We start from the raw sequence: 23,363 nt of genomic DNA on the forward strand, positions 1-23,363 counted from the left end.
CCTTTTTAAATCATTTTCCCCAAATGCAAAATGAGCCTTTTGGATTAGTTTGCATACCTGTGAATGATGGCTGATGATCATCCCTGTGGGAAGGCAGAAGCACAAGCTGCCCCAGAAAGCTTCCTGTGTCCTAACCAGACTGTGGCAGGGGATCTCTCCCCTGCATGAGCCTGAAAACCTGGCTGTAGCCCAAAGGTGAAGTTGCCCCAAGGTAACCTCTGTGCCACAGTGCTTCCGACTCAGCAGTTTTCAGCCTGTGGTCTGTAAAAGATGTGAATTGTTTCTATAGGATCTGCAAAAGGTAATGAAGAAGAGGTAAGTATGCATTTACTATGAGGAGCCAGTGCCTGGGCAGGAAAGCATTTGGTGTTCACAGACTGGAAAATACTGAGAATATCCTCTCTAATTCTGTGGGAGGGAAACAAAACCTGTACTTGCATCTTCCGTGGTGTGCCTCCGTTAGGAAAGTAAGTCATGTTAGATGAGGCAGGGGTGTCATTACCTATCACAGATAATCTAGGGGAAACTCCACACACAGTGTAGGAACCTGTGCAAGTGTGTGCAGTCTAGCAAAGGGAAGACCTGTAATTCCTGCCAGGGCCTGCTGCTCCAGCTGGCAGCAAGCAGGAGAAGCAATCATCTCATCAAGATCTGGGGGGGTCTCTGTACATGAGTACGCAAATTCCTGGATGCTGGCTGTAGTGGCTGCCAAGGAGGGCTTGGAGAGCTGGGGGATTTACGATCTCATTTTTGCCATAGTTAATAAGATTTCTTCCCCATCACCCTCACCCCCACAATAGAAGACCTCTTACCAAGTGTCAAATGGAAGCAGGGAGAGCTTCACGGACACCAACCAAGAGCTCACAGATGATCTCAGGGATCCATGCACAGCAAGAATTGCCATGATTATGGTGTGGGAACAAGCTTTCACTGCTTCAGTGAAATACATCTGTCACATGTGAGGTGCAGGTCTGTCGCCCCAAACACCAGGCTTAAAACTGGTCCATGCCCATCCTCCTCGTTTTCATCTCCTGGAGTTGCCGTGATTTGGGAAGAGCACTGGAAGGGGTGCTTGCGTCTCAGCTGCTCTGTGCATACCCTAGCTTTGTCTGTGTGTGTGTTGATATTGAGCAACCCCACCATACACAGCATGTGTATATACTGCATTTTAATAGATATAGGACTACTGACTTAACATACATGGTTGCTATAGTAACAGAGGTTTCCTTAGTAACGGTTGCAGAAAATAATCTGGTACCAATTAAAAATAAACTGTTTGGAAAGGGGGCTGGGGAAGAAAGGAAACTGCTGAGAATCACCTTCCCCCTTATTGGTTCATCTCCCAGGGACTTGGAAGATTGATTAATGCTCAAAATAACCTTTCTTAACCAGTGGTGAGCTGAAAAGGTGGGATGAGTGTGGCTGCAGTGGCTAAAGCTGCTGTCCTGGATGAAACAAAGGGGAAAGAACGTGTCTGGGGTATGGCAGAAATACAACAGGATGATGCTAAATCTCTCCATTAGGTTGGAAGTATTCAGGGTGGAAAGACAAGGGACTATTTCCCTTCTTCCCTCTGTCCACTCTCTGTGTGCCATACCCCTTACACAGCCATTGGGTCTTTATTAGCGTACTGATTAAAGCCACAGGCAATCAATTTAACAGAATGCCTATCTCAGATGCTGTCTTAGAGCAGAACTTGTCACTGTGGCGGGAGTTCATCCCTCCCATTTGAAGTTTTTTGCCTGTGCCCATCCTATAGCTCATCTCTGTCACTCATCGCTTGTGCTGGCAGGCATCCAAGACCCTGGGCCCAAGGGGAGCTGGAAGCAAAGGCAGGATGCAAAGTGAGGAGCCCATGTGTCGGTGAGAGAGAGGAGACAGCATTGCTTCCTCACAAACAGAGGATGTGTGGGATGGGTTTCCAGGGTGTGGGTGTGCACAGCTCCCCTGGCAGCCTGCAGTTGTTTGTGCCTGTGGTGCCACACTTATGTCGTGCCACTCGTGCCCAGGGCGCTCGCTAGGTTAAGAGAGTCACCAGCTGTGAGCAGAATTCCTTCGCTCTGCAATGGGAGAGCATGCCCCCTTTCAGAGGAGAGCTGCCATGTGAGGGGAGGTGAAGGAGGAGAGGTGGTGTGTCTTGCCAGGAGCTGGTCCTCTCTTCCAGTCTGTAGCCAGCAGTGCTCCCAGGCAGGCCAAGCACAAGTGTCACAGGAGGGCACTTCATGTCCTCCCCCACAGACAGGAATGCCCTGGGTCAAAGGCTTGGGTGACAGGCGCAGCCTGAGCACACACAGTGGAGGCTTCATCTGCTCCTGCAGGGAGAGAGGAATGGGAAAACCAGTGTGGCGCTCTCCTTGCAGGGGCAAGAGCCAGTGAGGCCGCCTGTCATCCTCGACACTGTGTGACTGGTTAACTACCCATGTGGGAAATGCAGTTGCTCTTGGGAAGCTAGGGTAGGTGATATGCCTGTATCTTGTCCTGGAGCAGTCTGTGCTTCACCTGGAGCCAGATTTCCTGGCTGCTGGAGCTTGCTCGCTGCTAATCCCTTCCAGTCTGGTGCTTGCTCTTCTTTGCTAATTGTACCCATGTTTGGTCCCCTAGCTGCATGTCTGTGGGTTACACTTCACTGACGTGGTCGGCGTGTGACAGCAGTAGAGTCTCGTTTAATTCACCTTTCATGGAGATGGCTTTCTCTGTTGACCAGTTTCTCTGTTCAGCAGTTTATTGCTCTGAGGTGCAAGTGGTATGATTTTTCCATTAAAAAAAAAAAACACTGAATATGGGTGTAGTCTTATTGCTAGATTTGGTGCCTTAGATCACAGTGAATTAAGAAAGGGAGTCTTTTAAATGACAAACTGTGAAAAAGCAGCCTGTTGCTTAGGGACATAGTGGGAGCATCTACAAGTAGAGCCAGGGGTGAAAGAAGAGAGATTTGGTAGGAGAACATTGTCTCAAAGGTACAGGTAAGACACAAGCAAGAGCTGCCATGCCTGTAGTTGGGGCAGGGCTCCGTGGTCCTCCCCAGATGAGTTCAGTTTCTTTTCCATGTTAATGACCCACCTCTCCTCATCCTTCCCTGTTCTTCCCTTGCAGTGACCAAGCTGCAGGTGAGCAAGTCAAAGCGGAGCATCACTCTGGTGGAGAACCATCCCATCCCACTCAACTGCTCAGTGAAGTCCCAGACCAGCCCTGACTCGCACTTTGCTGTGCTGTGGTATGTCCACAAGCCCTCCGATGCCGATGGCAAGCTCATCCTGAAGACCACCCATAGCTCAACCTTTGAGTATGGCACCTATGCAGAGGAGGAGGGGCTGCGGGGCCGGCTGCAGTTTGAGCGCTCAGCGTCAGGAGGGCTCTTCAGCCTGACAGTGCAGCGGGCAGAGGTCCGAGACAGTGGCAGCTACTACTGCCACGTGGAGGAGTGGCTGCTCAGCCCCAACCACGCCTGGTACAAGCTGGCAGAGGAGGTGTCGGGCCGCACAGAGGTCACCGTCAAGCAGCCAGGTACCACATGAGGTCTCTTGGCACCGACTGTTGTGCAGGGCCCATGAGCTTGACAAGCTTTTGTGAGGCAGCAGGGATGCTTTGCACTTCTTTCCACTACAGCCTTGTCACCCCCTCCTTGCATCCTCATGCCTGCATAATCCCTGCACAAAGAGGGATGTTTTCCCCCTTTGATGAGCCCCTTCTCCATTTAGTCTTAGTTGGCATGCATTTGAGTGTCCCCACGTCAGGGTTGGCTATCCCCCGTGATCTAGAGGGCTGCTGTGTCCAGCCAGGTTTCTTTATCCTCAAGAGCATCATGTAGCAAGAGTGTCGACTAGTGACCTAGTGAGAGAGAACTGGCATGTGCCTACCTGGGAAAGCATTTTATGCTTTGCACACAGTTTAATTTTACTCCGTGCTGTATCCTGTCAGGCTCAGGGAGCCTTGTCTCTTTTTCCTGTGTGCTGTACACATGACATGTGAGTTAACAAGTTTAATGAGGTGGGGAGCTGGCTGCCAGGAAAGGAGAAATCTGCTCTGCTAGTGTTTTCCTTGACAGTGGACGTCACTGATAAAGGTGGCCTGACAGAGGAGCATTTTTAGTTCCCACAAGCCCCCACAAAGCTGGGGACAGAGCTGCTCACTGCCGGTCCCAGCTCCTCATTTCTGTGAGATGGCTGTGGAGTTGTTACGGAGGACGGATCTGTGATCTGTCCCCTCCTTTGCATCACCTGCTTCTCTCTGGGAAGTCCAGTGTGGGTCACTGCAGAGGCTGTACCAGGGAAGTCCAGACTGCCCATGGAAAGAAGTCATGAAGGAGTTACGAGTGACACATCATTTCGCATAAAAGAGCTGATTGCAGTCACCCACCCTCTACCCTCCATGTATCAATGAAATTGTGGAGTGAAAATCAGGGAAATTCCCAAGACAGCAGAACATCATGTCTGACTTTGCCCTCCTGCCACTTCTCATTTTGCAGCGATGGTTCCGTATAATGAGCCACCCACCGTCTGACTTGTTTATTTCTGTTTTCCCACAACAGGAGGGCTTACTGGTCGGGGTGTGACCAGGCTACTGCCCTGCCGCAGGAGGGTGAGGAAAGACTGAGGTGTGACCTCTCTTCACAAGGTGTCTGCACTTAGGACCCCCCAGGTGTTAACTGGGAGATTGTGGGTTTCTGATTCCTTGTGCTGAATGAGGCATTGTTGGTGGTTAGCCTGAGATTTTCAGAAGACCCTAAAAAAACACAAATCCCATTTTCTCTTCCTCTTCTTATGTTTGGTTTTGGTTTTTTTTTCCCCATGGATTTTTTTTAACTCCGCTTCCTCATTTCTTTCATCACACCCCAGGACTATGGCCATGCAAGAAATGCTTGTGGGGAGACAAAGGACCCTTTGCAGCCCTGAGTCACCTTGCATTTCTCATGGCCTTTTCCCACAGATAACCGCCTGCAGGTGAACCAGACCCACGGGAACATCACGGTGCTGGAGAACCAGTGGGTGACCCTGGAATGCATGGTCAGCAACAGGACCAGCCCCTCATCCCAGCTCTCAGTGGAGTGGTACGTGTGGCGGCCAGGCCACCCGGAGAAGGAGGTGGTGGCCCGGCTGAGCCAGCAGAGCATCCTGCGCTACGGGGACCTGGCGGCGCTGGGAAACCTGCGGAGCCGGCTGCACCTGGAGAGCCCATCCCCGGGTCTCTACCTCCTCTCCATCCAAAATGCCACCGTGCAGGACAGTGGAGCCTATGACTGCCGCGTGGAGGAGTGGCTCCTCGACCCCAGCGACCACTGGTACAAGCGGGCAGAGGACCTCTCCGGTCTCATCACTCTCACTGTCAAGCAGCCAGGTGAGGAGGATCTCATACCAACAGCTTTGAGCAGCGCTCTGCCATCTTGGGTCAAACACACAAGTCACCATCTGTCTGTCACTGACAGCAGGTCCAGGCAGAGGGCAGGACCACCAAGCTACCGGCCATGCTGATAATTTCTTGCATGTCTTCTTGGACGCACTCTTGTTTCTGTGGAAGGAGCATAGAGCAAGCCTTGCAAACAGCTAGATGGGCTTGGCATTTTGTCCCCACTGCATCTGCAAATGTACTGTTTTCACAGCACTTTTGGCAGATTTTGGTAGGATATGCTTTCAATTCCAAGCTGTCTGTGCTTCCCAGTCATGTGCCTCAGGGGCAAGGTTCCTGGCATGAAAAGAGAGTAGCAGAGGAGATCAGTACCTTTGCTGGTGTCCAGCTGCTGCTCCCTGTTCTGTGGGTGAAGAAGCAGATGTGGGCTTTGCAGCTCCAAGGGTTTGTCTGTCGGTTGGGATGAGGATTTGGGCTTCTTGATGAGGCAGGAGTTGGCTATGAGGGACCTGCTTCTATATGGACAAGAGAGTACTTGAGGGCTTCCTGATTACCCTTTTGCCAGTGATAGTGGTTCAAGTGGATCCTGTTACCTAACACCACCATTTTGGCTATGCACAGACACAGGCAGGCATCAAGGATCCAGATGCTTCTTGTTCTCGCTAGTATCTAGTGGAGAAAACAGTGCTACAGAAGTAGTCTGTTCTAACAACAGATAAGCTGCAAGGACAGTTTACCTTGGAAAATAGGGATTCCCTAGGTTTTGAGACATATGACTCAAGATTAAATGTTTTAAAGGCTGTAGGTTAAGTAACAGTTATGGTCCTCATTTGCTGGGTATTTTCCAGCATGGTAAGCAACCACTCTGCAAGTTCTGCTGTGGTGCTTTATGCCTCCCCATTCCAGGGAGGTGACTCTGCAGTGGAGCTGGCAAAAGGGATTCTGGAAGGGTTTCTGTGGTCATTTATGGCAGAGGAGATTTTTACTGCAGAGGAGGAACTCGGGACAGCACCGCTCTCTTCTGCCAGGTCCTTGCTTGGAAAACTTTGCTGGCCTAGATGGCTTGAGCAGAGGATAAGGCCTCCCCAGGTAATCCCTGCGTCCTGAGTGCCCACATGGCTCTTAAGTGCAGCTCTTCATCCAGGCTGAGAATTGCCAGCCCTGATGGAGGGAGAATGAACAGCAGGGGAAATCCTTGAGGCTCATCTTGAATTGTGGAAGGATGTGGAGTGGGAAGAAGAGAGGGATAATTCAAGACAATTTTTTCTCTAAAACTGCTTTGTTGTTGTTTTTCTTTCATAGCAGCCAGTACTTAAGAAAATGACTAAACTTGCATGTGACTCATGTCTCATTAGTAAGGATCTCCATGCTCATTTTTCAGGACTATAATCATGAGCAAAGAGAGGACAAAAGAACCTCTCAGCACCTTCAGACAGCAGTTCTGTTTCTGCTTAACCTGCAGAGGGGGGGAGTCTTTGTGTTGGTTTTGACAAGCCATTTCCTTCCCCTCCTCCTGTGTTCCTCAGTAGTCCTGTTTCTGCTCAGGAGTCTTCCTGGGGAAGCTGTGAACTGAAAACACTTGTGTTGCCTAAGGCCTAAAGGGCTCTGGCCTTGAAGATTCTCCTTATGGGACCATTTAAAATGTGTTGGGCAGATGCTATAATGAGAAGCCCTGTGGCTGATGAGAGCTGAGGGACAGCAGCCCCCTCCTGCAGGGACACCCAGGGGCTGCACAAGAGAGGGCTTGCCTAGCTATCTTCACTGAAGGAGAAAGCTCTCTACAGTGGGCTATCAGCTTGCCCTTCCTGCTCAGCTCTTACATTGGAAAGGGCTTTTTAATCTTTAAATGAAAGCTTAGAACTGGACTGATTGTGATCCCTGGAGTATATGTGTGTTCCCTGGCAAGATGACTAAGCCAAATGTTAATTGCTCTTGAAGTCAGTGTTTAATCAACCCATCTTGGGTCTGGCCACTTTATCTCTGTGAGGTAAAAACATCTCTTTAGCCATGCAGCAAGCACTAGAACAAAAATAATAAAAAAAAAAACAAGAAAATGAGACTTTTAGAAGTGTCCCCACTGTGTCTGTGCTGGGGCCATCTCCATGGAGATGTTACCTAAATAACTGTCCAAATTGCTAGAGAAAATCCTCCCCTCTTCTGTCATACTGATTTTCAAGACCTTTGAGCGCTCTCAAAGAAATAAAAAGTAGGCATGGAGTGCAATGCTTTTTGCGTCGGTAGCTGGGGAGGAGTAGTACATTGCTCCTCAGCACAGGCACCAAACTCAGTGTTTCCTGGCACATTCTAGTAGCACATCTGGGTAAGCTGCATCAGCTTTCTCCTGTCACATGCACACCCATTAGTTGGTGCCAGGGACTGCGTGGGCAGAGCAGCAGTGCAGTGCTCGCAGACAGCTCCTGTTTGACCCTGTGCCAGGTGGGGTGTGGCAAGGTGAGGATGCTGCACCTGTGGGGTTGACCACAGAGGTACCTGTGGGACGTGGCACGCTGCATCAAGCCTTTGGATATTGCTTAGACCGCACTCAGTACATAGCAGAGTTGTGACAGTCAGTTTGCACCGGGGCAAGGGTGGCTTTGACGATACTCGGCGCTCACATCTCCCCTTATCTCAGATCCCACCTTGCAGGTGGAAACAGCTACCGCTAACCTCACAGTGCAGGAGAAGGAGTCCTTCCCACTGGACTGCAGTATCCTATCCCGCTCCAGCCCAGAGTCCCATTTCGCAGTGACATGGTACAACATGCAGGCTAAAGAGGCCAGTGGCCAGACGGAGGAGGACGAGGAACAGGAGAGAGAAGCAGTGCTGACCGTGGGCCCCGATGCCATCTTCAGCACTGAGGCCAGTCGCTGGGAGGGGCGCCTGCGCTTCCAGAGGCTCTCAGCGGTTCTTTTCCGGCTGACAGTGCTGCAAGCCAGCGGAGCCGACACGGGGAACTACTCGTGCCATGTGGAGGAATGGCTGGCGGACCCCAGCGGCGTGTGGTACCGGCTGGCAGAAGAGGAGTCAAGCACGGTTGCTGTTCACGTGCAGGATGCAGGTGAGAAGAGGTGATGGCCCTCTTGGGGGCATGTCCCTGGCATCTCCTACATCTTTGGTTCAACCAAGATAAAAAGGCCAAGGAATGAATGGGCCTGGGTCTCGCCTGCACCAGGGCAAATATGTGGTGCCACTGCTTTTCCAACTAGGTTGATGGCTTATAGCTCAGCTCTTTCTCGGATTAAGCACTGCACTTGGCTCTGTGCTGGGGCTGCCCACCCCACAACACCACCTGGTGTGTCTGGAGTCAGTGGGGACAGACACTGTTCCCCCCTGGGGTTTAACCCTTCCCTGTGGGAAACACCCTGGAGTTTGGCTTGGCTGTGCACAGACGTGCAGGCTGTGGCACAAAGGTTTTCTCCCAGCAACTCCTGAAGCCATTGGTGGTTTAGAGGCTGCAGAGATAACTGAGGTGATGAGAGTTTCGTGGGCCCTTAAGGGACATACCCTGGGGTGCTGCTTCTGTGTACAATCAGTGAGGGAATCAGTGATTTGCAAGTCTCCCTGCTTTGTAAGATATCATAAAATCTGCACCAGGGAGGACTCTTCTCTAGCACTTATGAAACTCGTGGTGGGGATAAAGCCAAAACATGACCTGCAACAACTTTCTTCTGCTAATCTGTTCTGCTATATTGGTATTTTTCTCAGAGCCCCACCTCCTCCATTGACACAGATTAATGAGTGTCTGGGTTTTTTGTTTCTAAAGAAGTTTTTAGGGACTGTGTTGCAGAGGAGCTAGGAGATGTGACAATCCTGTGTCTCTTTCCAGGCTCCAGCTTGCAGTCTGTCATCTGCTCCAACGATGCCCTCTTCTACTTTGTGTTCTTCTACCCCTTCCCCATCTTTGGCATCTTGATCATCACCATCCTCCTGGTGCGGTTCAAAAGCCGGAACTCTAGCAAGAACTCTGAGGGCAAGAACGGGGTCCCCTTGCTGTGGATCAAAGAGCCTCACCTCAACTACTCTCCCACCTGCCTAGAGCCACCAGTCCTCAGTATCCACCCAGGAACCATGGATTAAACAGGCAGAGGCACCCAGGGGGACAAGCAAAGAGAGAAGCAGACACACCGGGAGCCTTGAGGAACAGAGTGGGTTTTGTTGTTCTTGTTTCATTTGTTTCAGTGTCTGTGCTCTGACATGGCGGCTGAGCTCTGTGGAGCACCCAGCCAGCAGGGACGGGAAGGTCCAAGGCTTCCTCCAGCACTGGTGGAGAATGTGCCACCTCATCCTGATGGACAGAGAGTCGCTGCTCTTGATGTACATAGCAGATGCTCCTCTCGGACTAATTTTGTTCCCATCAGTTGCTGTCCTTTTGGCCGTTACTATTTTGTTGTTTCTTTTTTGGTCACTGAAAGAACTGTAGGCTTCCCCTGCCTTCCACACAGCAAGGGGTTCCAAGGGGGCATTTGGTCCTGGGATGATCTCTTTGGAAGTAAATGTATATGTTTTCCAAAACAGCCTGGTTTTCCTACTCAGACTCGGTGCCAAGGTGAAGAAGGTCTTTTCCCAAGGTGTGTAGCTCCTCCTAAAATAGATAAAGCCAGGTCCACCTACAAGGGGTTAGCTGAGCTATCAAGATGTCCATCTCAAAGACTGGCTCATACCCACTGTCTCAGCATCTTCTTGCCTCCATCTACTGTTCTCTCAGGAGGGAGCAATTCACCTTTTGGAGTGTTTCAAGGTCTTGGAGAGACTGAATATTGAGCACATTAGTGATCAGGACAAAAGCAATTTAGTTTGTCCCCAAGAACTGAAGGGAGGGATGGAAGGAGGACACCTGAAAGCTCTGACTTTGTTGGTAGCAAAGAAGGTCCTTGTACAGTCCAGCTTACCAGAGTTGTGCTCCTCCATGGTATCCATGCTGCAACCTCTGACGAGGCGGGTTCCCTGTGTGCCCCAGCCGCCTGGGGATGAGTGGCTGGATCCAGTCTCTGAAGACTTCAATATGACCAAAGTAATGACTCTAGGAAGGGGGAAGGGAGAAGCTCCGTGGGTTGGGTTCACAGCCCCTGGATGGCTCCAGCCAGAGCCCATTTGCAGCCATGCTGTGCAGCGAGGACATGCAATTAACCACCATGTGTCATGAGTTTCCCTGTGGCTTGCACTGCTTTCTGGTGTGAGCTTGGACAGGGTGAGGAACCTGCACCGCACTGGCACCCTGGGGGCTTCCTTGTCCCCTTGGGCTGAGAGAAATCTTCCCTGTGTGTGCACGTGCATCTGCCATTTTGAGTTTCTGGGGCTTGAGAAGGAGAAACCATTTTTCCATCAGCTCCCCAACCTGGCAGTCATCTGCTCTTGCAGGCAGTCGCTGTGGCAGGAAATGCTGTTCTTTCTGTGAAAGATATGGCTCTCATGAACCAAACCAGGGCTCTCACCACATGGGGCACCTGAGCTCCCGTGTACCCCTTAATGCCAAGTACCCCTGCCATGTCCTGTGGGGGAATCCGCCTCCTCCCGTATACACCCCAAGTGTTATGTCTGGCGGAAGAAAATGTTTGCCAAAAATGGCCTTTTGTTGTCTTCCTCAATGTCTTCCTGGCAAATCCAGCCATTTGTATTTTGCAGCATGGCTGAAGCCAACCAGGACGGACGGGCACAGCCACAAGACTCCCTACACCTCACATGTGAGAGGTGCCATACCCACAGCCGTTGTCCTCTTCAGAAGTGTTGGACTGCTCTTTGTGAAGAGACCAAGACCTCAGTAGATGCTCTGTAGCACTAGTTGGTTAGACCCTGATGCCTTGATGTTTCAGAGGTGGTGAAGCCTCAGATGGAAGATCTGCAGTGCATGTCCTCTCTTCCAGCTGGGAGAGGACCCATGTGGCCGTGGACTCTTCCATGCTAGGGCATTTGAAGTCAGCCACCTCTGCTCTTCCACTAGAACATTGGTTTCTTCTTCCACTGGGAAGCCCAAATTTCACTCATCCCTCTGCAAAGTCTGCCTCCTCAAGATGTAACTGCTTACTGACCCCAGCATATGCATAGTATCACACTCCTATATATATATGTACACACATATTGCACACCTGCACACTTGTCTTCCCTTTCTGGTTACGACATCTGCAAAGAGAGGAGTGGGATGAGAAGTGAATGGAAATGAAGAACCAAGGAGCGAATAGCAGCAGCTGAAGCCAGTGGGTACTGTTTTGTAAATGTAGTGTCTCCTGTACCTTCTGCTCTGGGGCAGGAACTGCAATTCACTTCAGCTTTAAAGGAAGGAAGAAGAGAAAATGAAGTCAGCAGGATCTGTTCTTCCCTGGGAGAGAACTGTGGTGCATCTGAGCCATGCTCCTCATCAGCGTGTCTGCCCTGGAGCAGGGCTCTCCTGGAGAGCTCTCCATGGCCCTGTGCCCCTGACTGGATTGGGTCCCTTCACAGCCCTGAGGTTCCAGCACCAAGCCCAGGCTTTCCTGGGCTTCCAGGTGGTCCTTGAATGTACCTTGCCGGTGGCGTTTCTCCATTGCTCTGGCAGATGCTGCCCAGTCTCAGACTTCTGTTTTTATTAGACAGACTCTTCCTGTAACGAGTTTTAACATGAAGCTTTTCAAACCACTCTCTCTACTGTAACTTCCTGTAACAAAGCCAAGAAGAGAGATCCTCTATCCATGCATGATGTGGAAAAATATTTTGGATTTTTTTTTTAAAAGCAGACGTTTAACAAAATCTTTGTACTATGTTGCACTAAAACATGTTTTATACAACACACCGGAGAGCTGTAGTAAACTGTGTTGAAATTGTGAATCCTATTGCCACTGGTTTTTATCAGATTTGGGCTTTCATTATGCCTTTATGCACACGCCCTGCATAAAGGTGTGCTGAACACCCCCTTTCAGGCAGCCTCTCCCTTTCCCACCGCCCATTCCCTGATGCATTAACTCTTCTCCCGCCCTGGTAGTGCATCTCCTTTCTTGCATGCTGGAGCTTGCAGACACCTTACGGCCGCTGGCTCTTCATACTTCTCCCTCCCATCCCTTAATTCATCCCGTAACAGAATATAACATTTAACCAAGGCACGTCAGGTCTGTTTATTGAATGGGATACACCATTTTTTAAATTGCTCTGAAAACAGGAAGTACTTTGCTCTGCCGTAATCTGGATTTGAAGAAAAAACTTTTTTTTATAGAATTATGCACAGCAAACGTTAAGCAAAGAATCTTTAGTAACCTTGATGTAAACGGAAGAATATTTCTCACTACAGAAGCTGCTTAAGTTGATGTAAAGTGCAACCTGTTCATTTTCATTACCCACTTTTACCTTGATTAAGGGTTTGGTTAGTAGTCTTGAACTCCCACGTTAACTGAAGTAGGGAAATAGTTTGATACATTCTCACCTGTATAGCAAAAGTGCTGTGACATTGTGCAAAATGCACTGCTGACACAGCTGTGAGGTTGGGTTTGGTTTTTTTCCAACATTCATTTAAAACAAAAAACTCTGCTAAAATAATTGTATGAGAGAGCTGCTGTCTCCAGGCCCACCTGGCTGTTTGCCTGCTCCCCTTGCACCCCCCAGCAGGTTGTCTTGGGCTGCATCTGCTATAGTCTCAGTGCTAGATGGCAAGTGGTGTCCCCAGCACTGCCTGGTGAAAGTACCAGGCAGGGAGCTTGGGCCAGCTTAGGCTTGCCGGGAGGCATCTGCAGCCCATGTACACTCCCTGCAGTCAGGTGTGCATCCCTAACCCTCTCAGGCATGCTCAGATGGGCAGGACCCTGGTCTGGGGCAGCTTGAATGGGTTTTGCTGCTGGGGCATAGCTGCAGCACATGTCCCTGCTCCTCTTGAGGGCCAGGCAAGGTGCAGCCACCATGCAGCGGAGGAGGGATATCTCGGGGCTTGGCTGCTCCCATCAAACCACCTTGTAAGTGCTTCCCCCACCCACCATCCCCAAGCTGCTAGCTCCAAAACAGACCCCCATTGAGGCCAACATGCACACAAAAAAAAAGCAGACCTGACTCTCTGGCTGTTGCTCCTGTGCTTTAACCCAGCAGGTTTGCAAATGGAGTTTGCTAAACCTTCAGGGAGCGGAGGCTGGCTGTGAGGTAAGCACATCCCTGGGGGCCCTGCTGCCCCCAGCTAGGTGAGGTGGTACAAGGCCTTGGCCACCTGCTCTAGGCGGTCTCTGTACTCAAGTTGGGCATAGAGGGAGTCATCGACACCCTGGAAGCCGTGCATGGCGCCCCACCAGCAGGCAGCAATGGCAGCAGTGGAGTCACTGTCCCCACCATGGAAGAAGGCTCGGTGAGCCAGCTCTGCCCATGAGTCCCCTGCACCCAGCACCGCATCATAAGCGATCATAGGGGCATCGTGCCCGCTGCTGCCCCCCCAGCCATCGTAGCTGAGGGAGGTGTAGAAGGAGTCTCTCTCTTCCACGCCATACCTTGGGGGGAAGGTGGGTGGCGAGATCCCGTCTGCTATGCCTCTCTCTGCCAGGTATTTTTCCCACTGCTCTTCAAAATAATGCCTGCAAAACAGGATGGAGGGGCTGTAAGAGACATCCCATGGCAGAAGCATGTATCTCAGCTCTCTGCTTGGTGCCAGCTGAAAATGTGCTACATCAAGAGCCCGGAGCAATGGCTCAGCAAATGGTAGGCATCCCCCCATTTGTCAGACTAGGGACATGATTTCCAGTAAGAGGCCCAGGGACATATTTCAGTGAGTTAGATTTCCCCTCCCTCCAGCCACATGGGAGAAGGCAGCCCAGCACCTGCTGCTGTCATGCTGCATGGGATTCAAAGGCTCAGAGTGAAAACTGAGTCATCCTCTGAGATCCAGAGTACCTCTGCCCTTCCCTGTGTGTGCCCCTGCACACAGAGCCCCACTGAATATGCAACCAGATTTGGTTATGACTTTCAAAGTAAAACAGGTCCTAAAGCCTGGTGCTCTTCCCCTGCTTCCATCTTTCATCAGGTCATGGTTGCTTGAAGTGACAAATCCAGCTACCTCATACTGGATCCAAAAAATGGCACAACTGCATGACCCAAACAAAATATGCTCGTTTTTGTTTTAAATTAAGCTAGAGGTACTCTGAATCTGTTCAGTCCCACAGCAGGCATGAGCTGCTCTGGGACTTTACCGTATGTGGTTACTGAAACTTAAGTATAAGCAGAGCTCACCCTCTCATACATGAGGTTTATTCTAGTTTTAGCAAAGCCCAGTTCTGGAAGTGCAGCTCACCATTGCCCCATGTTCTCCTCCACGAAGAAGCCAGTGTCCCGAACATAGGCTTTTGCCTTTGGCAGCACCTCCAGCAGCTGCTTCCCCCACGCCAGGGGGGGCACGCCGTTCACCGCAAGGGCTGTGAAGAGGGCTGAAGCCAGTGACCCCAGGTAGCCAGTAGGATGGTGGTGGGTCATTCGGCCGCTCTCGATGCTGACTTGCACCAGGGTGTCCATCTCACTGGTGTGGCAGAAACGTAGCCCGATGCACATGGCGCGCATAGCGGCCCCGCAGCCTCCTGCATGGGGGCTGAACAGGGTCCTCCAGCCATCCAGCCGCTCTGGATCCAGCTTCAGCGCATTTGCCATACTGATGGCACCTGAACAGGGGGGACACAGCCCAAGAAAGAAAAGAAACAGAAACATGAATCAGTAGGAGACAGGGTCATGCAGCTTGGGAACTGAGGGAAGACAGGCTAGGTAGCGGAGAAGGAGCATTACTCTGCATAAGGGATTTGAGCTTCCCTTTAAAACCATCAGCTGTCTACTCACACGTGTATCCTGCCTTAAATTGCCAGTGCACCAAACATATACCCAAGCAGACATGGTAATTCCTGTTCATGAAAATAATTAGGGGGTAAGAAACAAGTCCACTGCTGATTTATTTACATTAATTTTATTTACATATCATGTTGTTTAATAACTTCTCTATAAAATACTATATATATTAATACATGCTATATATAATACATACTATATATATTAGGTATATTATGTACACATACATCTAAATACCTAGATAGATACATATAAATAGAAACAGGAGGTTTGGAGGATCCCTGACCTGAGGCAGGACTAAGTACCTCTGCTTTTTTAGTTGTTCAGCCTCTTTACCGGACCTTTTAAAGGCAGAGACCCCACAAGCTCCCAGGCATCTTTCCCATTGCATCACTGGTAGGAAGTGTTTTCCAGCTCTCCCTTGCTGCAGTTTAAGGTTGTCAGAAAGTGATGAATGTATTACTTCTCACTGCAACATGGTCTGCATAACTGGCTTTACTGTACTCCAATAAGCTGAAGAACAACTGTGCTAGGTGAGACCAAATGTTTGTCCAGCCAACTATCCCGTCTTCACAGTCACTAACAGATAACTATGGAAAGACTAAAAAAATGAGGCAAATACAATGTTCTCCCAAGAAGACCTGCCTGGCTTCCAGCAGATACAGGAGTACAAGCTTGCTTGAGTCATAAGACAGAGCCAAAGTGGTGTGTTCAACTCCTAACATACCCAGCCACCAGGAAACAGCCTCCTCAGCTTGAACCCATGCATGCCTTCAGACTCCTTCAACATCCCATGGTAATCAATACCATGATTCGGTTATGCAAAGCACTTCCTTTTGTTTTAAACTGCCGTTTGACAATTTCCCTAAATTCCCCCCTTATTTTTTTCACTACAAAAAATAACTTTTCATGCTCCATGGTATTCAGGATTGTACTTTATCCCCCTTCCTCAGTTTTCTCCTGCTCCAAGCCCATACCCTAGTCCAATTTTGCCTCTCTTCTGGTGGGAAGCCAGCCAGTTTCCCCAGCCAAGACTTTAAAACATGTTTTGAGAGCTAAGCCCAAATGCGTGTGTGCAAGGAAGAGGAAACAGGTTTGAAACATTAAATTACCTTTGTCTGTCTTCTACCTTGCCTTTTTCTCCTAGTCTTCTCTTCTGGCCAAATCTGAAATGCTGATCTTCCAGATGAAGCTAAATGAAGGGCAGGTTTCAAGCAGCTGCATTTAACCTTTAATGTACTGGACAATGGTAAAAGTAGGACTCAAAAAAGTAGTCTTTGCCCAACCCCAACTTGCCCAGTCCTCTCTCAGATACATAGGGTAACAGCAGCAGTTGGCATGCTCTCACACCCAAAATTAGACCATTGCTCCTATACTTTGCTGGGACATGTAGCTGATAAACTTGATGTTGCTCTGTTACTTTGAAAGTCAAACTAAACAGAGTATCAAGGAAGAAGCCTGGTTAAGAAACTTCACCTAACTCTACAATTCAATTACCTTTGGTGCAATCTGATCACTGTGATCTGGGACCTTGCTCATCACAGGTAGGTACTGCAGCAAGTACTCTGCAGAGCTCTTCACTTTGCGCTTTCATGTATATGCCTGGCAGTAGGATTTAGTATATGGCAGCCTATTGGACATGCACATAGCACATACAGCACCCTTGTAACTGAAATATCTTCAAACACAGCTTGAAGATTGGCTTCTGAACATAGGCTGAAAAAAATAATGGCTGGCTGCTGTCAGTAATAAGGTCACATGCTACTCTATGTGTCTTGAGCATCTTTCTTTTCCAACAGTGTTGTTATATTTACTAGATGAGAGCAGGACACAGCCCTCTGTGCAGAGGGAAGGGGTGGACCAGCTCCCTGTGAATGGCTGTCTCAAAACTGAGAAAGCCGCTTGATCCTGTGGCTGTCAGGCTATTTGCCCTGCAGCCTCTCAACCGAAATCAACTTTGAGAATGGAAACAGCTATGCGAGTCTCCCCCACAGGAAAAAGCGGGCTGCTGATCAGCACAGCCCACAATGTTGGGCCACTTCAGCTCTCATGAATTCCCCACAGCATGACCCAGGCATGAACCAGGCCTGCCATTGCAGCAGAGTCATCCGTGCTTGCTGTGCCAGCACATCAGCCTTTGGCGTGATGCTGCTGTCAACACCCTGCCCAGTGGATGAGACCTGTTGGTTTTGCAGTGCCACGCAGCCAGCCAACCCCTGATACCCGTCCAGATGGTTTTGAATCAGGAAATTATGTTCTGAAAATCCAGCAAATCCTGGTTAGGAATGCTTTGTACTAACAACAGTAAGAAGCTAAAAGTAACCTCAGGAGGGTACTGGTCTGACGAAAGAAGAAATACAAGCAAAAAGCAGTGCATGAAGAAGTTTCAAGTGCAACTGGTCACTATTCCTGGAATAGGCTTCCAGTCCACTCATTTAGACTTCATGAGCAGGACAGTAACAGTTCATCAATCAATACACATAAAAAAGTTAATTAAAACAACCACATAGTGGTAATTCCACACACTTGGACCGAAAGGCAAAGTTTCTGAAGCATGTGGTTTCCTGGAGAGCTGTGGAGGCAGATGCAGTTGTACCATAAGAAAAGAAGTATGCCCATGCTTATGTCACTTAATTCACTGGCTTTGTTACCTGCAAATAACAAAGAATTTGGGGCTGTGGCACATCACAAATAGCAATAACGGATATAGAGATTATCTTGTCACTGAATTAAGACAATGAGCTCTCTCCTGGGGACCCTGCCGTGGCTGTTTGATGACTCATTACATTGTGGGAATCTCTTTGTTGCTTCAGGTTTTGGTTTTCAAGTCTGGACTCCCTTGTGTGGGTGAGCAATATGACTTTCCCCCACTATTCTGGGGAATCTCCTCTCTGTTGGGTGAAAGTTGCAGCAGCAACTTTCCATTCTCAGCTTAAGGGCTACAATTAATTCCACAGTAAATACTTGCTTTGGTCCCAGCAGCATCACTGTGGGTTATGTTCTCACTTAAAATCCATGTACTCTAAACTGCCAAAAGAAGTTATTGACATGCAACTTGTACCATTAGGATTGACCAATATGGCATAGAGACTGCAGACAGCTTTTCAGGACATGGATTAGGTACTCCCTTTGTAGTATGTCAGTGGGCATTAAACTGCGAAGTGTCAGGATTTATGCTTTCAGAGCTGAGTGCCTTTCCTGTGGCTGGAGCAGGAGCACTCCAGAATGCTGTTGAAAGAACATTCCCAGCAGAAGTCCATTTTTATCACATTACTTTCCCTAAAATCATACAAGGTTGTGTTCATGGACACACTAAAGAACTTGCATTTCTGTCTTTAGCTAGATAATCTGACCTTTCGTTGTCACTCAAATTAGTGTACATACCAAATTCACTTGAAAATCCTTCACTTCCAAATGGGAACTGCTTTTGGGCATACTGCAGCTCAGTTCCGCACAGAAGGACTGCGGCAGGTGTGCTATTATCCTTCTCTATTAATTACTAACAATGAAATTTTAGGTTCTCCTTTTCGTCTCAGGTTTTAGTCTCCAAGCTTAAATAGTGGAGGCAAAACCAGCTTCCAGGTGCTGTCTCACTGCCAGCTGTGGTTAGTCCACCTTGCAGACCCCATCAGCAGGGGGGAATTAAAAGAAACTTCTTTGCTAAGACAGCAGTGAGTCTTAGAAGTTTAACCTGCTGACTCCTGCTATTTTGGCAAGTGTAATTTCCCCTTCCTAAATATTTTACTAATTAGGCCACTCCAACAACTGAAACTGTGCTAAGGAATACTGATAGTTTAGTTCTTTACAGGAGAGTAGGAGGTCACTGTGGAAAGGTAAGCAGAATAAATTCCTGCTCAAGTTTCCAACCTGGTTTACCTTGGAATTGCACAGGTGTGAGTGACACTGTGCTCAGTGGCCCTAAGAGAGCAATGCAGGATTTCACCTTTCCCGTATTTAATGTCAAGCCAGAACATTCTTAATATATTCTGGGCACTCCAAATAGGCACGTGTAGGACATTTCTTTTTGATGTATAAACTTTGCATAGGATTGAGAGTTTCCTGGATACTTCACACTGCCTACGCCTCTCAAACTGGAGGCCCAGCCTTAGCAGCTCCAATTTAAGTTTAACAGAAGCATCCAGAAGAGGCTGGGCCATGAACACATTGATGGGGAAGAGTTGGGACAGCAGGCCACGGTGAAACAGGAAATACAGGAATATGTAGTATATGGCTTGGCTACTGCAGCCTGTCAAGATGCTCTTCCTGAATACTGCCACGCACTGCCAGTCCCCGCTGCCTGTGACCCAAACTTAGCACAGTTGTGCCAAGAGAGGCAGTACAGAGTTCAGACAATACAAATGTGGCCTGAATACCCTGTTGCAGAAATCAGACATGCATAGCTAGCCAAAAGTAGACTTTGCGTTTAATAACCTTTATTCCAAGCAAGGATCTTTGTGCCTTTAAATATACTTTAGGTGTAATTTATTACAGAAAGTGCTTTGTTAATTCTCTGGTTTTATGTGTTGCTTTAACACAGCATCTCAGGGTGTGCATTATACATGGCTGAATTTGCATTTTTCATCCTCTGAATGTAAGAAAAGACACATCCCCAGTGCAAAAGCCATCATGCTTCCCCTGAGTTCAAGGTCAGGCCTCAAACTTGCCTGTAAGAATGTTTTGTAGATGTAGGCAAAACATTATCTTTTTTATCTAGTTCAGAGAAGCCCGAACTACTTCAGCTTGCCTTATTTTGTTCTCTCTAGTTCATCCTGAAACAACTACTGAGTGTGGAAAACTCTGCCTTTTCATGAAATACAGTTAATATTATAAACAGTCAAAAGCAGAGCCAGGCCCAGCCTCAGTTCCAAGCTGCAAGAAAAGGAGAGAACACACAGCCCTGCCCAGGCAGTATTACAGCAGGCTTACCTGGGGCTCTGCCCTTCATATCATTCATGCACTCCTTATAGTTCTTTGCCATCAGAGAATAGAGATGTGCTAAATTTGGGGTTTTCCCAGCAGCTACCAAGGCTTCAGCCGTGGCCAAGTGCATCACTGTATCATCACTGACTTTCCAACCTTGGATGCTCAAGTTGCTGATTCCCCCCATCTCCGCCAGCTCCTTGTGGATGGCTGGACCACTCTGCAAGAACTCCCATTGCCCATTCTTATAGCCCAGCGTGTCACCAACTGCACTCAGCACCATCGATGCCACATAGTTTTCCATCTCCTTAGGACATAATTTTTGCTCCAGGACTGCTTCAATGCAGAAAACACTATGAAAAAAAAAAAAAGGGAGATAGAAGACAGTGTCTTTCCCAGTTGAGGATGAGCCTCCACTGCTAAGCTCCAGCAGGCTGGATACTCAGCCTAGTGCCTGCACCTTCCTCAGAGGACATACTTCTTCAACCCAAATGCCTCGCCCGGGACCTCTGGCCGCGTGGGTAAATGTGTGGCAGCCCAGCCCTGGGCCACCGGCAGCTGGCCTTATCCTCCCTGGGGTTGTGGCAGCAGCCCAGGATGACGCTGCTCGTCACAGCTGGGTCACAGACTGACAAGCAAGGGCAGGCCTGCAGAAACGGGTGCAGGTTACCTGATTGTATCCACGGCCACTGCTTCTCTGAGTACGACCCACAGCACAAGCAAGGAGGTTCGATCAGCTCCTAGCAGCTTTCCTACCCTTGGGATAATGTGAGGCTGAGCTCGGTCAGTTTCAGCCAGGCAGTAAGCACCGGGTCCCTGGGCAAGGCTTGGCTTTGCTTCACCGGCCGGCTACGGGCCGAACTGGCGATCCCAGCGGGTACTTCCAGCGATATCCCCCCACAGCCCACGCTTCTCCTCAGGCTTCGCTGCGGCACACGGCGAGGCCCTTTGGTTTGGCCCAAGCAGAAGCAGGGAAGGCCGTCGGGGCCGCCCCCCGGCCGCAGCAGTACTTACGCTGCTACCCCTGCCAACAGGGCCGACCGGGGCCTGCCCCGCCACGGGAGCTGCAGGAGGCTCCGTAGGGACATCCGGCGCGGAGAACAGGCCTCGGCGGCGGAGGCTGCCAGTGGCTGTCCAAGGTGCCTCCGGCCGGCCCTCCCCTTCCGCGGCTTCCCGGGGCGGTGCGACCAGCCCGGCGGCGGAGGCTCCTCCTCGGCAGCCGCCAGGACCAGGACGCCACTCCTTCGGTGGGACCCGGCCCTCCGCCGCCCGCTGCCCCCAGTCGCAGCCAGGCTGTCCTCGGCGCGGGCAGAGGGTCTGGCGCCCGGGGCCCAGGGCTGGGAGGCGGGTGCCTTCGGCCATTCTCGGTATTGTCTCATTGCTAGGCTTTGCTATGGCCAGCCGTGCTGCTTTACTCTGTATCCCGAGGTGCCAGGCCATCCCACTGCCTTGCTTTATCGTTTGTTTTTGATGATGGTGGTGGTGAGGTGGCTGAGGGCATCTAGAGAATGGGCAACGAAGGGACAGCAGCAGGAAGCAGGCACAAGAAACGGGATTGGGCACGGCTGGAGTTTCGTTTTGCAGAGGTTGAACTTGTTCACCTAGTGGTGGTCACTTGACGTGCTGCACAGCAAGTCTTAAGAGCCCCAGTTCACCCAGAAGGTACCAACCAGTGCCTCTTCCATGAACGGACACCCCCACCCCAGCCCCAGTTCCCCGTGCTTGTGAAAGAGCTTTGGTAGTTTCTGAGCTACAGCCTTGGGGGATTTCAGGGCAATCACAAATGTAGCGCAGAGTCCCTGGGGAATTTGGGGGCAAGTGCGAGTGGGGTCTGGAGCGGGACCCTGGGGGATTTCAGGTAACAGAGTGCAGGGCTGCATGGGCGCGTCACCCTGGTGGCTGTGGTGGTTCAGTGTGCCGCGCAGAGTCAGGTGTCTGCTGCTCCTCTTCACCGTGCTGCTAACGTGGAGTTTGAGAAGAAGCTGGTAGAGCACATAGTACTAGAAAAGAAATGGGAAAAGAAGCAGCTGGTGTCTGGGCACTGCCAGCGGTGCCTGCTGGCGTTTTGTTCTTCTCCTCTTAATTTTGTTTTATGTAGAGCAGCTCTGAATTTACTCAAGTTGGTGCAGTGCTTAAGAGCAAAGCGGGATTTTTCTCCTAAGGATTAGGCCTATGAGAGGGAACACTGCTGCCGCCTGCTTTTGGCTGGCTATCTATGAGGAAGTTTCTGCTGCAGCCTGAACAGCAGAGGAGCAGAGAGGAAAGAGGCAGGGTTCCCCAAATAGACAGGAAGATGGGAGAACGCCTCTGCATCAGCACAGAACACCTGCAGCCCTGGCATCTTTGTATCTCATCATTTCCTGGTTCCTGAGCTCTTTCAACTTCCTGAGAACTCAATCCAAGACGCGCAGTGCAGTTAAGTGACATCTGAGCTATCACAGAAAAACATCGAGAGCTCCTTGCTGACAGAAAAGTGGACAATGTCCCAGCAGCAAGAACCATTGGCAGGAGCCTGCAAACTTGGGGTGGGGATTGCAGCAGCCATCACTCTCAAATACATGCATTGATCCCAAAATGATCTCCTTGCATGAGTCCCACGGTGGCTGAGGAGTGCACTCTCCATTAGGGAGCCACTCCTCAGCATTTACTCACCCCATGGTGCGGTGAGGCGGGCACAAACAGTTCCCCTTTGCAAGGATGGCCTTCTGGTACTGAGCCATGCAAAGAGTTAAAGACGCCCCATGTTGCACCTTTCTGGGGGTTTTGTTGTATTTTTTTTAAATTAAAATTTAGGCTGCAGTGGGCCAATGGCCAGGATATGCCTTCTGGAAAGTACCACCTTGGAGCAGCTCGCTAACGTGCCCCTGACGTGCTGGACAATGTGGTTAGCACTCAAACTCAGAATTTTCCTCTATATTCATCTGTAAAAAAAGGGTAATTCTTTCTGACTAAAAAAAAAAAAAAATGTGCCTTTCTAGATAAGCCCATGGTTGAAGGCTCCTATTTGGAGGACTGTGAAGGCTGGTACTGCAGCACTGGAGCTACTGTGTGGTTTAGACCCAGTGAAAGATTTCTTCAGAACTACATGAAGCCTTCAGGCCAAGACAACTTAGGAGAAGGTGAACATTAAAAATGCACAATGTGCCTTCTTAAACATGGCAGTGCCCCTCTTCTAGCTGTCCCCAAAATGGGACTGCAAGGGAACATCTGTAATTCTCATTTTTCACCTCTCCTATTCATCTTCTCTTTGCCCCCAGGTTCAAAGGTGGCTTTCTGCAGGATCTCCTGGGGCCCTCAGTCATGTTCATTTGGGACCAGTGCCAACCTCTCATTCC

General features: G+C 49.7%; 2 protein-coding genes across 9 annotated transcripts in view; one reads left to right on the top strand and one right to left on the bottom strand.

Moving 5' to 3' along the window:
• The window catches only part of IGSF3 (immunoglobulin superfamily member 3), a 156,684-nt gene extending 144,543 nt beyond the window's left edge, over positions 1–12,141 (top strand). For all 5 annotated transcript variants that reach the window (XM_062614649.1, XM_062614653.1, XM_062614648.1 and 2 more), the window contains 4 exons: positions 3,094–3,504; positions 4,927–5,334; positions 7,976–8,401; positions 9,170–12,141. In XM_062614649.1, the coding sequence (XP_062470633.1) occupies positions 3,094–3,504; positions 4,927–5,334; positions 7,976–8,401; positions 9,170–9,420 (1,496 nt within the window). In that variant the 3' untranslated portion in view covers positions 9,421–12,141. The remainder of the gene's footprint in view (positions 1–3,093; positions 3,505–4,926; positions 5,335–7,975; positions 8,402–9,169) is intronic.
• A 259-nt stretch (positions 12,142–12,400) lies between these two features.
• On the bottom strand, positions 12,401–21,239 carry ADPRH (ADP-ribosylarginine hydrolase). Of its 4 annotated transcripts, none has more exons than XM_062614657.1 (4): positions 21,043–21,239; positions 20,035–20,381; positions 14,570–14,930; positions 12,401–13,856 (listed from the first exon to the last, which is right to left on the bottom strand). In XM_062614657.1, exons 1-4 carry the CDS (start codon positions 21,114–21,116, stop codon positions 13,469–13,471), a joined length of 1,170 nt encoding a protein of 389 aa, XP_062470641.1. In that variant the 5' UTR covers positions 21,117–21,239; the 3' UTR covers positions 12,401–13,468. The 4 variants fall into 4 exon arrangements, with proteins under 4 accessions (XP_062470641.1, XP_062470645.1, XP_062470642.1 ...); XM_062614661.1 differs by lacking the exon at positions 21,043–21,239 and adding an exon at positions 20,785–21,035; XM_062614658.1 differs by lacking the exon at positions 21,043–21,239 and adding an exon at positions 17,635–17,759 and having other exon boundaries at positions 20,035–20,171.
• Positions 21,240–23,363: the final 2,124 nt, after the last annotated feature.

The sequence above is a fragment of the Pezoporus occidentalis genome, unplaced genomic scaffold (assembly GCF_034315485.1).
Source record: "Pezoporus occidentalis ecotype Australia unplaced genomic scaffold, CSIRO_AGI_Poc_V1 ctg177, whole genome shotgun sequence".
Classification (NCBI taxonomy): domain Eukaryota; kingdom Metazoa; phylum Chordata; class Aves; order Psittaciformes; family Psittacidae; genus Pezoporus; species Pezoporus occidentalis.